Raw genomic sequence first — 15,160 nt, forward strand, 5'->3', positions numbered from 1 at the left:
CGGAAATCCCAAGAAAACTAATATTGAATCGGGGACAGGGACTCAATAAAACAGTAATGAAGAAAATAATAGCACTAAAGAGTGAAAAATCCCCAGGACCAGATGGTTTCCATCTCAGGGTTTTAAAGGAAGTAGGTGAGCTCATTGCAGATGCCCTAACTGTAATCTTTCAAAGTTCTCTAGATTCAAGAACTGTCCCTCTAGATTGGAAAATTGCACATGTCACTCCGCTTTTTAAGAAAGGAGGCAGAGGGAAACTAGGGAATTATAGACCAGTTAGCCTAACATCTGTTTTGAGGAAAATGTTGGAGTCTATAATTAAGGATAGGGTGACTGAACACCTTGAAAATTTTCAGTTGATTAGAGAGAGCCAGCATGGATTTGTGAAAGGTAGGTCGTGTCGGACAAACCTGATTGAATTTTTTGAAGAGGTGACTAAAGTAGTGGACAGGGGAATGTCAATGGATGTTATTTATATGGACTTCCAGAAGGCATTTGATAAGGTCCCACATAAGAGACTGTTAGCTAAGATAGAAGCCCATGGAATCGAGAGAAAAGTACGGACTTGGTTAGGAAGTTGGCAGAGCGAAAGGGGACAGAGAGTAGGGATAATGGGTAGGTACTCACATTGGCAGGATGTGACTAGTGGAGTCCCGCAGGGATCTGTCTTGGGGCCTCAATTATTCACAATATTTATTAACGACTTACATGAAGGCATAGAAAGTCTCATATCTAAGTTTGCCAATGACACAAAGATTGGTGGCATTGTAAGCAGTGTAGATGAAAACATAAAATTACAAAGTGATATTGATAGATTAGTGAATGGGCAAAACTGTGGCAAATGGAATTCAATGTAGGCAAATGTGAGGTCATCCACTTTGGATCAAAAAAGGATAGAACAGGGTTCTTTCTAAATGTAAAAAGTTAAAACTGTGGATGTCCAAAGGGACTTAGGGGTTCAGGTACATAGATCATTGAAGTGTCATGAACAGGTGCAGAAAATAATCAATAAGGCTAATGGAATGCTGGCCTTTATATCTAGAGGACTAGAGAAGAAGGGGGCAGAAGTTATGCTGCGGCTATACAAAACTCTGGTTAGATTGCACCTGGAGTACTGTGAGCAATTCTGGGCACCGCACCTTTGGAGGGACATATTGGCCTTGGAGGGAGTGCAGCGTAGGTTTACTAGAATGATACCCAGAGTTACGAGGAGAGATTACACAAATTGGGGTTGTATTCTTTTAGTTTAGAAGGCTAAGGGGTGATCTGATGAAAGTTTATAAGATATTAAGGGGAATAAATAGGGTGGATAGAGAGAAACTATTTCCGCTGGTTGGGGATTCTAGGAGTAGGGGGCACAGTCTAAAAATTAGAGCCAGACCTTTCAGGAGCGAGATTAGAAAACATTTCTACACACAAAGGGTGGTAGAAGTTTGGAACTCTCTTCCGCAAATGGCAATTGATACTAGCTCAATTCCTAAATTTAAATCTGAGCTAGATAGCTTTTTGGCAACCAAAGGTATTAAGGGATATGGGCCAAAGGCAGGTATGTGGAGTTAGATCACAGATCAGCCATGATCTTATCAAATGGCAGAGCAGGCACGAGGGGCTGAATGGCCTACTCTTGTTCCCATGTTTACTACTGGATGCAGAAACAACTCTTAGGTCAAAGTAGGATTCTTAAGGACATTATTTTGAGATGCAGCTATGAGACAATTTCAAGAGATAAGAAATATGATGATCCACTTCAAACCACTCTTCTTTATTCTCCTTTCTTTTAAATGTGATTCTTGACAATTTCTGCAAATTCATAATAGCCATTTATGTCACCATCAGTTGATGCACTGTCTGGCAATGCAAGGGCTGGTAATGAATCAGCCAAAGGTGATTTACTGCCTTGCCAAAGTAGTAACCAAGCATCAGACTTGGTATACCAGTTCATCCATATGGGTTATTAAGATCTCATACGAATTTTAATTCTTCTATCAAGAGGTTTCTTAGGAGAGCTTGCTCACTTGATAACCTATCCCAGCTTCAGGAACAGTGCAGATGGGAGGCAGTGTTATCCAAGGCTAATGCTTGCGGCTCTGGAGAGCTAGATGTGAAGGCATCAGATTTGAGTTCCATCTTCAACTACTTGCCTGTAGGACAACATAGAAGGACAAGGGCAGCAGGCACATGGGAACACCACCACCTGCACATTCCCCTCCGAGTCACACACCATCCCGACTTGGAAATATATCGCTGTTCCTTCATCGTCGCTGGGTCAAAATCCTGGAACTCCCTTCCTAACAGCACTGTGGGAGAACCTTCACCACACGGACTGCCGCGGTTCAAGAAGGCGGTTCACCATCACCTTCTCAAGGGCAATTAGGGATGGGCAATAAATGCTGGCCTTGCCAGCGACGCCCACATCCCATGAACGAATAATAAAAAAAGATACTCAGCCTATAAGCAATGCCATAAAGCCAGTAGACCATAAGAGTCCAAACTTGGTCTTCTTCTCTTCACCATTTACATGCTCTCTATTGGCAATATCATCTAGAAGAATGGGGTCAGCTTCCAAATGTTTGCTGATGACACCCAGCTCTACTTCTGTTTCCATTGATCCAAAGGTTGTTACTGAGCTCTCCAACTGCCTGCCTAGCACCAGGACCTGGATGAGTACAAAACTTCCACCAGCTTAATGGCAGCAAAACCAAAGCCATCTTTTTGGCCCTTGCCAACACCTATGAGCTTCTGACATTAACTCCATCAATCTCCCCAGATGCCACCAAAGCTACTTAGGAGGTGCAGAACCATACCGTGTTACACAACTTCCTCCGCATCTGCTCAATCACTAAAAACTCTTCCTTCCACCTCCACCCTTCACTTCCATCACTGCTGCCAAAATCTTAATCCATGCCTTCATCAAACCCAATTTGTCAAATATTCAAAATGGTAAAACAAACCAAGTTTATAAAAAAAATCTTAACACATTAAATCTTAAAGAAAATCTGATATTTCAGCAAAAGCATGGAGGCTAAATTGGGCCGCGTAACGCCCGTTCTGTAGGCGCTAAGCGAACACCTGAGCCCCGAAAATGGTGTCCAAGAAGCGTGCGCGCACTTCCGGCCTCTAGCGCATCATCAGAGAACCTTGATGCACGCTCTCTCACAGGCCCGGTAAACTCAGATTGGCAGACTAGTTGAGTCTAGCGTGCAGACTGGAGGATGTGGGATGTAGTTTTGAGCAACCTTTATTCAATATTTTAAAATAAAACAACAGTTTTTAAACATAAGGACGAGACCTGCATCTGTGTTTTACGTGTGCGATTTCTGATCGCCGTTCAGACTCCGTTCAGAAAATATAAGAGTCTCACAAACTTTGAGCAGCCAAGTTGTTGCTCATTACAAATTCCAGAATTCCCATCATCACCCTGCTTCACCATATAGCTGTAAACAATTTTACAACACCAAGTTATAGTCCAGCAATTTTATTTTAAATTCACAAGCTTTCGGAGGCTTCCTCCTTCGTCAGGTAAATGAATAATGATGAGGTACTGGTGTCGATGGTACTCCACATCATGACTACCATCGACACCACAAAATCTCCACATCATGATCACCATATAGCAGCACAGATTCACTTCACCATTGACTTCCCCCACTTCCTGCAGCCACAGTGCACCTCCCCTTTAAGAGGTGCAGGCTGCCTTAAGTGGTGTTAGTCACTCCTGATATCGGGGTCCCCTGCTGGAGCGTGCAGCGGTACCGCTGGCTTCACGCAGCAATCATTGAAATCCCCAAGCAGCACAAATGTTATGTGCTGCCTGCATTGCAAAGACCAGGTGCGGGTTAATCGTGCACCACGATCCCAGCACCTGTTTTCGGCAGTTAACCCCAATTTAACACCCCGTAAGTCTAGAAACAGAATATAGCACTCCCCTCTACCGTAGCTCTATAAAAATCTAACAAAGGGGGCACTTTAAAAGAAAGATATAAATGTTTTGTTTACCTGTCTTCAGAATGCTGAAGAACGATTACATTACAGTTAGAAGGAAATTCATTCAGGAAACTGAGGTGCTGTGGTTGAATGGTGATATTTTTCCATGCCTGTAAAGAATTGAGGAAAAATGTGGCTATATATTTATTTGGATATTGTAACAGGCTGTTACCGACCCAGGACTCAGGAGTGAATTAGACACGCAGACTATGGTATTCAAACCAGTTTAGTTTATTCACCCCCAATGGGTCTTTACCTAGAGTTATAGTGCACAGCATGTTATATCCAACATCGATAAAGTACAATACTGCCTGTGTGCTACGGCTATATATTCCAGCTGATTTAGGTGCTCAACTTTAGGTGTCTACTATTTAACAATAATGGGGTCTTGGTGTTGATCCAGGGAACAATAGCCCAAGTTGTCAAGGTAGATGAAAAAAAATTGACAGTGAGACTATCTCTTTGACATCTTTCCATTTGTCATGTCACCTTTTGATCCTCTCGTTTTTCATACCTATACAACCTTTAGACTACTCCCATTGTTCTTTCAGCAAATGAGATATACACTTTTTTCTCTCGTCAAATATCTGCACTCCCTTGCTTTTCTGAAGTTGTTCACTCTGTGCTGGAGTATTCAACAGCATCCAGTACCTCATCATTATTCATATGTGAGCAATTGCAGCCGAGCTTAATCCTGTTCTCACCTGACACGCACAAACCTATTTCTAGCAGATATTATTGGATAGTAAACAACAACAGGAGCCCTATTTGATTTTCCCCTCCTTAAAGTCAATGGGAATCAGGGGGAAAACTCTCCAGTGGCTGGTGTCATACTTAGCACAAAGGAAGATGGTAGTGGTTGTTGGAGGCCAATCATCTCAGCCCCAGGGCATTGCTGCAGGAGTTCCTCAGGGCAGTGTACTAGGCCCAACCATCTTCAGCTGCTTCATCAATGACCTTCCCTCCATCATAAGGTCAGTATTGGGGATGTTCGCTGATGATTGCACAGTGTTCAGTTCCATTCGCAACCCCTCAAATAATGAAGCAGTCCGAGCCCGCATGCAGCAAGACCTGGACAACATCCAGGCTAGGGCTCATAAGTGGCAAGTAACATTCGCGCCAGACAAGTGCCAGGCAATGACCATCTCCAACAAGAGAGAGTCTAACCACCTCCCCCTGACATTCAACGGCATTAACCTCGCCGAATTCCCCACCATTAACATCCTGGGGGTCACCATTGACCAGAAACTTAACTGGACCAGCCATATAAATACTGTGGCTACAAGAGCAGGTCAGAGGCTGGGTATTCTGCGGCGAGTGACTCACCTCCTGACTCCCCAAAGCCTTCCCACTATCTACAAGGCACAAGTCAGGAGTATGACAGAATACTCTCCACTTGCCTGGATGAGTACAGCTCCAACAACACTCAAGAAGCTCGACACCATCCAGGACAAAGCAGCCCGCTTGATTGGCACCCCATCCACCACCCTAAACATTCACTCCCTCCACCACCAGCGCACTCTGGCTGCAGTGTGTACCATCCACAGGATGCACTGCAGCAACTCGCCAAGGCTTCTTCGACAGCACCTCCCAAACCCGCAACATCTACCACCTAGAAGGACAAGAGCAGCAGGTACATGGGAACAACACCACCTGCACGTTTCCCTCCAAGTCATACACCATCCCGACTTGGAAATATATCGCCATTCCTTCATCGTCACTGGGTCAAAATCCTGGAACTCCCTTCCGAACAGCACTGTGGGCGAACCTTCACCACACGGACTGCAGCGGTTCAAGAAGGCGGCTCACCACCACCTTCTCAAGGGCAATTAGGGATGGGCAATAAATGCTGGCCTTGCCAGCGACACCCACATCCCATGAACGAATAAAAAAAAAACCAAGGGAGCTCAAGCCAACTGCATCACCCCTACTGTTACCCCAGCTGAAACCAGTCAAACCTGGGACCTTCTTGGCCTGTTTAGCTACTTACTGGATAAACTCATTCATCCATGAGGTGGTTGTCCTGATTGAACACTGGAAACTTTCAAAATCTTCAAGCAACATTTGTTAATTAATAATAATAGAAAATTACAAAATCTTGTTTGGGTACATTTGACTCATTCATGAGGAAGAACCTATCAGGAATATTTATAAATATTTTGAGTTTTGTTATCACCTACACAATATTGACTTCTCATCCAGTCATGCTCAAAGAGACGGCACTATGGATGATCTCAGCATCTAGAATTAAGGGCAGGGGAGAGGAGCAGATGGGATATCAGCCTGGATTCCAACTTCTGATTGCTATCCATTGAGCCTTGCTAGAAAGTGTGTGGACAGGATTGTGTTCTCCATGTTAAACAGTCTGTTGGCACTCACACTCTATGCTCACACATGAATAATGGTCAGTTGGGGAAGGCTCTGGAGCCTGTGGAACCGTGTACCAGCAAGACTTGCCTACAAAAGGGAATGGGAGAAATGGAGCATAATTGGAATAAAAAGCAACTGCTGCCCTGCTGAACGGCAAGCAATAAGGATGTAAAAAAAACAAAATAGTTGCTGCTTGAACTCTGAATTAGATTCAATTCCTTTGAATAAGAACAATAAATTGTAGAAGCTGAGAGGTGATGGAATTCATCCCTATCAAAACAACAAGAAAATTCCTTTTCTCATTAGGAGCCATAGGCCTAGAAAGCCGATGGTGCCACACTCGATTTTCGTGTGTTAAATAGCACCTGAGCCTCCAATATGGCGGGCAGGAAGCATGCTCATTACTAGCCAGAAGTGCGCTGCCCGCCATTTTGGTATAGGCAACAAAAAAAAGGCATCCAGGGCCCGCACCTGAAATAGGCGCTAGTCTCTTTGCATATGCAAATGAGGGGCCTAACACCTGTTTGAGGTTCCCTGTGGAAAATTGGGTTGTCCTGAACTCAACTGATGCCAGGCCAGCTGTGTTCAGGAAAACTAAGTCTTCATGCGGCCGAACCAATGGTCCTTAAAGGGACCGCTGCAGGCCACCACCGAAAAGTTTTTAAAGAAAACTCCACATTAAAACCACGAGCCATTGCTGGCGACCGCTCACCATGATCGTGGCGTCGACCCCCTCCCCTTCTGATTGCCTTCCCTTTTCCAGTCGGCCCCCCCTCTCTCTTCTCCTTTAAGCACTTACCTGAGGGCCACTAATGTCGATGTATCGAGCTGAAATTTCAAGGCCTTTCACTGGTGAGCTGCCGATGTGGGTATTATGTTGTGGAAGAAACATTTGTGTGTGACAGGTGTCAAATCTTTTAAGATATTAAACAAATTTACTCAACTGACTTTGTGCACTTTTCAACAGTTGTGCAGGAACAAAGAGCTGACCATGAGTTAAAAGGACTGTTTTGAATATTCCAAAGGTGGGGGTGACGTGTCGCTCAGGAAAATGGGAGAGGGTCACATGTCCTTTGTAAGGTATCAAAATGTAGAATTTCAGTATTTTTTTCCCTATTGATGATTAGATTTTTTGATGTGTAAAGTATAACAAATGAAGAACTATAGTTAGAGCATTGTATACAAGAATGACTAAAAATAAATCTGGATTCCAAATAACAAAAAGCACTCCAGAAGATTCTAATAAGAAAAACAGAGAGGTCATCTTAATAAGAATACAGCCATACTGAAGGAAATTAACTTGTTATCCAGTATAAACCATGCATGTATCGGGAAATAAATAGCAGCATTTAGGAAGTGATCAATTTCAGATACTGTACCTTAAAATGTCTTCCAAGTCTATCATTCACCGTCCTGAGCATATTTTTCATGGTTCCATCCTCTTGCAGTTTCTGTTGAAGATGTGCTAATGCTGCAAGCTGGGAACTGCTGGTATCAAATCCTGCCTTGATCAAGACATCTTTCATCATCACTGATGCTGAGCCGCTCTGTAAAAATTTCAGAAGTGTATTTAAATAATTTTACTCTGCAATTTAAATTTCTGAACTACGTTTTCATATTTAGGTTTTAATCATTTTATCTATTTTGTGGAAATTATATTTTAAATTATTAAATATTTGGGAAAATTATTTGTCCTTATGTTAGAAATGAAAAAAATGAAAAAAGAAAATAAATAAATTTAAATAGTAAATTTAAATGAAACGAATGACAAAAGGTAGTTAGCCCATTATCCCTATTCCTTCCAATGAATCACACACTCCAATACTACTACACTCTAACATACTTAATCTCCTAAAGGAGGTAAAAAAAAATCACAGGTCTATCCAGATATAGCTGTGTTATTTGCTCTGTCCTTTTCTTATTACCTTTCTTTTTCTTTCCCATTCTTGTTCTGTGCTTTTAACAGTAAGATTACTTCTTTTGCCTGTCTCTCTTTCTATCTTTCTTAAATTTTGGTACATTGCAATAACTCCATCACAATTTAAAAATCCTTTCCAATGGATAATAACTTTGGGTGAATAAGAGAGAATACGAGAAGGTCTAAGATAGGTACAGTGCTTGTGTGTAAACGCACGAAGCATGGTAAATAAGGTTGGTGAGCTGCAGGCACAAATAGCCACATGGGAATAAGGTGTAATGGTAATAACGGGGACCTGGCTCAAAAAAGGGCAGGATGGGGTACCAAATATTCCTGGATACAAGGTGTTCAGGAAAGATAGGGAAGGAAAAACAAAGAGAGGGGGTGGCAGTATTGATTAAGGAGAATAATGTCATGCTGGAGAGAGAGATATAGAGGAGCAAATTTGCAGGGAAATTACAGAGAGGTGCAAGAACAATAGAGTAGTGATAATGGGGGACTGGGTTAGTCCCCAGCCAGGCCGGTAAAATTGGCTGGGTCTCCCGCTGCCACTCCCGGACAGGCCGGCCGCTCACTAGGCCACTTTCCCACCCGGGAGTTAAAATTCCCACCATGATTTCTGATTCTGAGAAAGTGATTAATTTTTTTTTTCAAAATAATTTTTGTTATATATACTTCAAATATTGGCTTAAATGATTAATGATGAAGTAATTCAAATTGAGCACAATGTAAGAGAAAACAGATATACCTATGCAGTTTAGCGAGTGGAATTTAATTAGCAATTAAGATAATATTGCCCATTCTGTGTACAGTATCTTTATTCATCTATTCTGTTAGACAAGGTCAAAAAAAGACAAACATGCGTGAATGATGATAAATTACAATACCTGATGTAGCGCTAAGTATTGACTTGCTGAAACTGTGTCAAATTGGCCAAAACATTCAACCATGTCGAGGCTAGCTGCTGCTAAGATATGAGTAAGCTTGCTGTTTAGTGCCAAGTTCATAGACTGGATCAAAACTTCACTGGCATGAGCCAGATACACTTGAGCTTTGATTCGTTCTTTCTTTAAAATGAACAGAAAACAACACGAGTTAACAAATTCTAACTTAATTCAGTTCAGGTGAAAATTTTAGAAATATTCTTAGGAAAATACTCCAATACCCTGCGACATGGAACAATGTGGCAAAGCAATTTAAAAAAGCTATTAGAATGTTGTTATCATATATAATCAGAACAGTAGAGTTCAGGTCTACAGAAGCTACAGTAGGGCTTTTCAATGCACTAGTCATACCACTGGCTAAATACTGTGCTCAGTTCTGGCCACCATGCCAAAAAAAGGATGTATGTGCATTGTAAAGTGTACAGAAAAGAGAAACTGATCCCAAGTGTAAAGGGTGAGCAAAATACAAAGGTTAGAGAAGCTCAAGGTTTACAGTGTAGAAAGAAGATGGCCAAGGAGTGACCATAGCAAAATATATAGTGTTAAATAGTAAAGATGAGGTAAATTCATAATATTACTTCAAGGTAAATAAGGAACACATCAATTTAAATTCAGAAAAAATAAATGTAAAACTGATATTAGGAAGAATGCCTTTAATCAAAAAATGATAAATGTTTGGAATGCTCTGACAGGCAGAGTAGTAGGGATAAAAACATTAGGCATGTTCAAAATATAATTGGATGCTGAGATGGGAGCGTTAGAGTACTAGAATGGTGAACTTTCTTGTCCCTGAATTTTCTTATGTTCTTAATTGAATTAAAGTAGATATTACCTTAAGTTGTGCAGCCTTTGCTGCACATTTTACTAGCTGCTGAGTCGAGAGCTGCAAATCTGCTTGCTCATGCTTTGATTCAACTTCTTCATTTTCTTCTCTGGATTTGATTTTCTTTGACAAGCCATCTTTATTTTGCTCCAGATCAAGCTATAAAATATGAACATTAACAATAATTGCAGTGCTTTAAATAATATAAATCTGCAATTACAAAGAAATATTAGATATTGGAGTTGAATTTTATGCAATTTTTAATCACAAATGAAGTACAAACCATACAGCACCATTGGGTTGAAATTCCACAGGGGCTCTGCTGGTCTTTTTTTTTAAACAATTAATTCTCGGGATGTGGCTGTCGCTGGCATGGCCGGCATTTATTGCCCATCCCTAGTTGCTCTTGAGAAGTTGGTGGTGGGCCTTCTTGAACCACTGCATATCATGTGGTGAAGTTGCTCCCACAGTGATGTTAGGTAGGGAGTTCCAGGATTTTGACCCAGCAACAATGAAGAAATGGCGATATATTTCCAAGTCAGGGTGGTGTGTGACTTGGAGGGGAACTTGGAGGTGGTGGTGTTTCCCATGCACCTGCTGCCCTTGTCCTTCTAGGTGGTGGAGATCACGGGTTTGGTAGGTGCTGCCGCCGCCTTGGTGAGCTGCTGCAGTGCATCCTTTAGATAGTACACACTGCAGCCATGGTATGGCAATAGTGGAGGGAGTGGATGCTTAAGCCAGTGGAATGGGGTCTTGATTATGCAGCCTGCTTTATCCTGGATAGTGTCAAGCTTCCTGAGTGTTGTTGGAGCTGGACCCATCCAGGCAAGTGGAGAGTATTCCATCACATTCCTGATTTGTGTCTTTTAGGTGGTCGGGAAGCTTTGGGAAGACCGGAGGTGAGCCATTTGCCATAGAATACCAAGACTCCGACCTGCTATACAAAGCATGGCATTTATGTATCTGTTCCAGCTGAGTTTTTGAGACTCAAAAGCTGCTATTAACTGAAAGTTCTGTTAATCATTACTTGACACACCAGTGTGGTTGGCCATGCATCAGCCTCAACCTGTACAAAGCATGTGGGTTTGTTTTCCAGTCTTCCTGGGTGCATAAATTCCCCTCTACAAATGGCAATGTTAGGCAGCACACAGCAGATGATGATGAACTTGGATATTTTGTTTGCAGTGTGACCCCACCTCATCTGTTCAGATGTCTTAACATGTCGATCATATGTCCCGCATTTTATTTTCTCTCCACCATGGTATACGGTTCCTGAGAGGTGTTAATAGCAGCAAGTTGTAGGCTTAGTGCCCGAACAGCCAAGTGTCCATTGTGCCTGATCCTTCAAATAATGATGGTACCATGAACTTCTGCAAGATGAAAGCATTGCAGCTGCTGCCAGCATATCTTGCAGTCGCCTTCACTATTTTGTTGTAGTGGTCCGACACCACCTGGACATTAATCACATGGAATTCTTTGCGATTTGTATGTGTCGAATGTTTGCTGTTGACTACATGAGTGCCAAAAATGAGGCCCTGTAATTTTGGGAACCCAGTCAGCTGGTAGAAGTGCTGTGTCCTCTCGAGTTGTCCCTTTTTTTCCATAAGCAAAGTGATGCAGCAGTGGACTGATATTTGGCTAACCTGGCAAATGTCACCAGAAGTGGCTTGAAATGATCTAGCCACATAAAAATTCAATGCAGTGGTGACTTTGACCGCAATAAAGAGGTCTGTTCCTATACAGGATGTGGTCTTTGGACACAATTTGGTGAAGTATATACGTTGAAGGCAGGTCTCTTCAGACATGTCCAAGCAGTTGTAAACCCTGGGCTATCTGCAGGTGAGAACCAGATGCCTGAGTTACAAACACACCTGCCTTTCCTCCCTCTGCAGGAAGTCTGCTTTCTTCTCCAAATCTAGGACAACCATTGGCAGAGCCAATGGAATGCCCATACTGAGCATTGTGCTTGAAGCCTTGGGGCAACTGGTGGCAGCAATTCACACAGGCACAAATCTTGCAGTGCACTGTTTCTGCAGACCAAGTATTGGGACTAAAAAAATTTATTCTATAAAACTTTGAGCAAGTGGGCATAATAACAACATCTTCATTAAAAGTTTATCACCATTGTTTCTAATGATTAAAAAGCACACTTATTTGCAAAACAGAATTAGAAGAAATGTTACCAGCATTTGTTGAACCCAAGTGAAGCCTGGATTAATTGGGTCTATCTGGACAGCCAACAACCGCAGACATTTGCCAGTCAGATAGAGACATTTGGCTCTAATTTCTTCGGAGCCACTGCTAAGGCTATGTACACTTTGTAGCTGAGACAGAGCTTTTTGTCCCAATGACCTGGCTACAGTCACCCATTTCTGCACAAACACAAAGATTTACACACAATTGCATAAATATAGAACACGTAATGATTCACAAAAAGAGTCTACCCAACATCAGAACTTTTGATTCTTACATACCACAATCTATATGTGGGTTTTGAGGTCCAAATTCCAAGTAAAAAACTTCTTGGGGACCAATCTTTGTTGAGATTTTACACATATCTACGTCTTAATATAACATTTTATGAATAGTTTAAAAAAAAATCATGGAGTGAATGAGATTTTTTTTAATGTAACAAAACATGAATAAAGTCCTTGCTTCATACAACTTAATTTTTTTCCATTAAAAAAACATTTTAAAATGAGATCAGACTCGATCATCCATCATGTCCTAATTTTCATTTGGTAAAGATATAAATAATTCCAGTTAAAACCTTATTAACGACAATATGGGGAACTATTTCAAAGCTATGATAGTTCTGATGAAAGGTCATCGTCTTGAAACGTTAACCCGATGTTTCTCTCTCCACAGATACTGCCTGACCTACTGAGTGTTTCCAGCATTTTCTGTTTTTACTTCAGATTTCCAGCAACTGCAGTATTTTAGCTTTTTATTTCAAAGCTTTTTTTTAAGCATTCAGCATAAGCTGGTTGTGATCTTTGTTGTCAACAACACTTTTTAAATAACAACCTGCATTTGCATTGCACCTTTCGCAAAGACAATGACCCCGATATTAGGAGGGAGGCCGGTTGGCAGCAGGGGGTCGACTGGGCGCATGGGTAACGCGCCCAGTGAAATCGGTGTGTTCCGCACGCGATCGCAGCCTAATTGAAGGTAGTTACGCGTGCTTTCGGGTTTCCCGTTGCAGACCTGTGCAGCGGGCGCACTGCGCACCCGCATCACAGGCTGTCAGCAGGAGGAGCCCTATTTAAAGGGGCAGTCCTCCAATGCTCCTCCTGCAGCAAAGAACCAAATTGGCAGCATGGAGCAGCCCAGCGGCAGGGCTGCTCCAAGGTTCTCAGACTCCTCATTCCAGGTGATGCTCAATGGGGTCAGGAGCAGGAGGGAAACGTTTTTCTCAGCGGACGGGAGGAACTGGCCTGCCTCTGCTACCAAGAAGGCCTGGCTCGAGGTGGCACAGGAGGTCACCAGCAGCAGTAACATCACCCGAACCTGGGTCCAGAGCAGGAAGCGCTTTAATGAACTAACCAGGTCAGCCAAAGTGAGTGTACTTACGCATTCTCCTACACTCAGCCTTCCACATCACCTCCACCACCACACAACTCCTTCTGCACTGCCACCACAATGCTCTCGCATCACTCCTCACATCCACTCAACCATCATCCTCACCTTGCCTGCATGTACTCACCGCCCCAGTTCCCATTCGAACACTACCACGCAACCCAATCCTCATACAATCTCATGGCTATGTCTCACACGCACCCTCCCATGCATCTCCCTCACGGTCACCCCCTCCCACACCAATGCATGCAGCGGGTCACTATGCAACCATCACTCAATCACGCCTCTCTGTGTTTTGCCTTGATAGGAGAAGAGATGCCAGAATGCCCGGGAGAGGGCAAGGACCGGAGGGGGCCCGCCACACCAGGTGGTCCTCACCGACACAGAGCAGCAGGCACTGGAATTAAGCGGTACACTGGAGTGCCTGTCGGTGGCGGACGCCAAGACTGGGAGCGCACAAACAGCTGGTGACAGAAATCTAACACTCAGCATTCATGATAGCGAATGATCTTAACATCACTTGGCATCTGCAGCACCTCAACATCTGTCCACATGCTTAATATTGCTTTCTGTTCTCTTGCAGGGCCATCTGCACATGGTGAGTCATCACGCACGTGAGCACGAGTAGACACTGGTGGCAGGGGCAGTCGTGGAGAGTCCGCATCGGTGGGAGCACTCTTCTCCAGGCTCTGCTCAGCTGGACCCAGATGCTGAACCCTGGGGGCCAGCCATGAAAAGGAGAGTCATCGAGGGGCAGCAGCACATTGCCGAGGTATTGGAACAGTTGCCACGCGCACTCTCCACAATCATGCAGAGGATGGAGGGGTCCAACTCCTGCATGAGTGGAATACTGTCACAGATACGTGAAGGCATCTCTGAGATAGTGTCGTGGGTAAGTGCGGGAATGTCTGAGATGGAGGGAAGGCTAGCCTCCATCGAACTTCAAGCACGGCTCAACAATGAGTCCATTCAGGCCCTGACAACGGCCGTTCGGATTCAGGGTGAGCAACATTCTGCTGCCTTAAACAGGCTGACAGATACGTTACAACTGACCTTCCAAGGCTTCACAAAAGTCCTCCAAACTGTCGTCCAGCAGGGTGGAAGGAGTGATGTGGGCCTGGCCCAGGATAGGGATGATGGCGAAAGGGGACATGGGAGTGGGGACGCCACTCAAAGCACTCCCACATCTCACCCGTTGCCCCCCTCTCAACCAGTACCCGCAATGCTGCCTCCTCTCCTGGTGGTCGAGTCTGCCCCTGCACAGGCGGAGCAGTCTTTGGAGGGGCCCTCACGGGCACCAAAACCCAGAGGGCGTCCGCGCAAAGCAGCTCATCGATCAGGGCATGGACAAGAGAAACCTGCCACTACCTCTGCTGAAGCCACAGGGGTAGCACCACGTCGGGGTTCCCGTAAATGTAAGGCTAAGGTTTTGTGAGCACAAAGGGGATGCACAAGGGTGTATGACGGAATGTCATGTTTATCATTTAGATTTGTTTCTTTTGCCACTCACATTAAATGTTGTTATCACCACTGCTGCCATGT

The 15,160-nt window shown here is 43.6% G+C and overlaps 1 protein-coding gene across 1 annotated transcript in view; it reads right to left on the reverse strand.

The window, feature by feature from the left end:
- Positions 1 to 15,160, reverse strand: part of LOC137340238 (cilia- and flagella-associated protein 46) — a 303,329-nt gene that overhangs the window by 83,138 nt on the left and 205,031 nt on the right. The window contains exons 42-46 of the mRNA XM_068002660.1: positions 12,223 to 12,411; positions 10,049 to 10,198; positions 9,160 to 9,339; positions 7,734 to 7,901; positions 3,997 to 4,094 (exon numbers count right to left, since the gene is read on the reverse strand). Of these exons, the coding sequence (XP_067858761.1) occupies positions 3,997 to 4,094; positions 7,734 to 7,901; positions 9,160 to 9,339; positions 10,049 to 10,198; positions 12,223 to 12,411 (785 nt within the window). The remainder of the gene's footprint in view (positions 1 to 3,996; positions 4,095 to 7,733; positions 7,902 to 9,159; positions 9,340 to 10,048; positions 10,199 to 12,222; positions 12,412 to 15,160) is intronic.

This window comes from Heptranchias perlo, chromosome 21, assembly GCF_035084215.1.
Source record: "Heptranchias perlo isolate sHepPer1 chromosome 21, sHepPer1.hap1, whole genome shotgun sequence".
NCBI classification, from domain to species: domain Eukaryota; kingdom Metazoa; phylum Chordata; class Chondrichthyes; order Hexanchiformes; family Hexanchidae; genus Heptranchias; species Heptranchias perlo.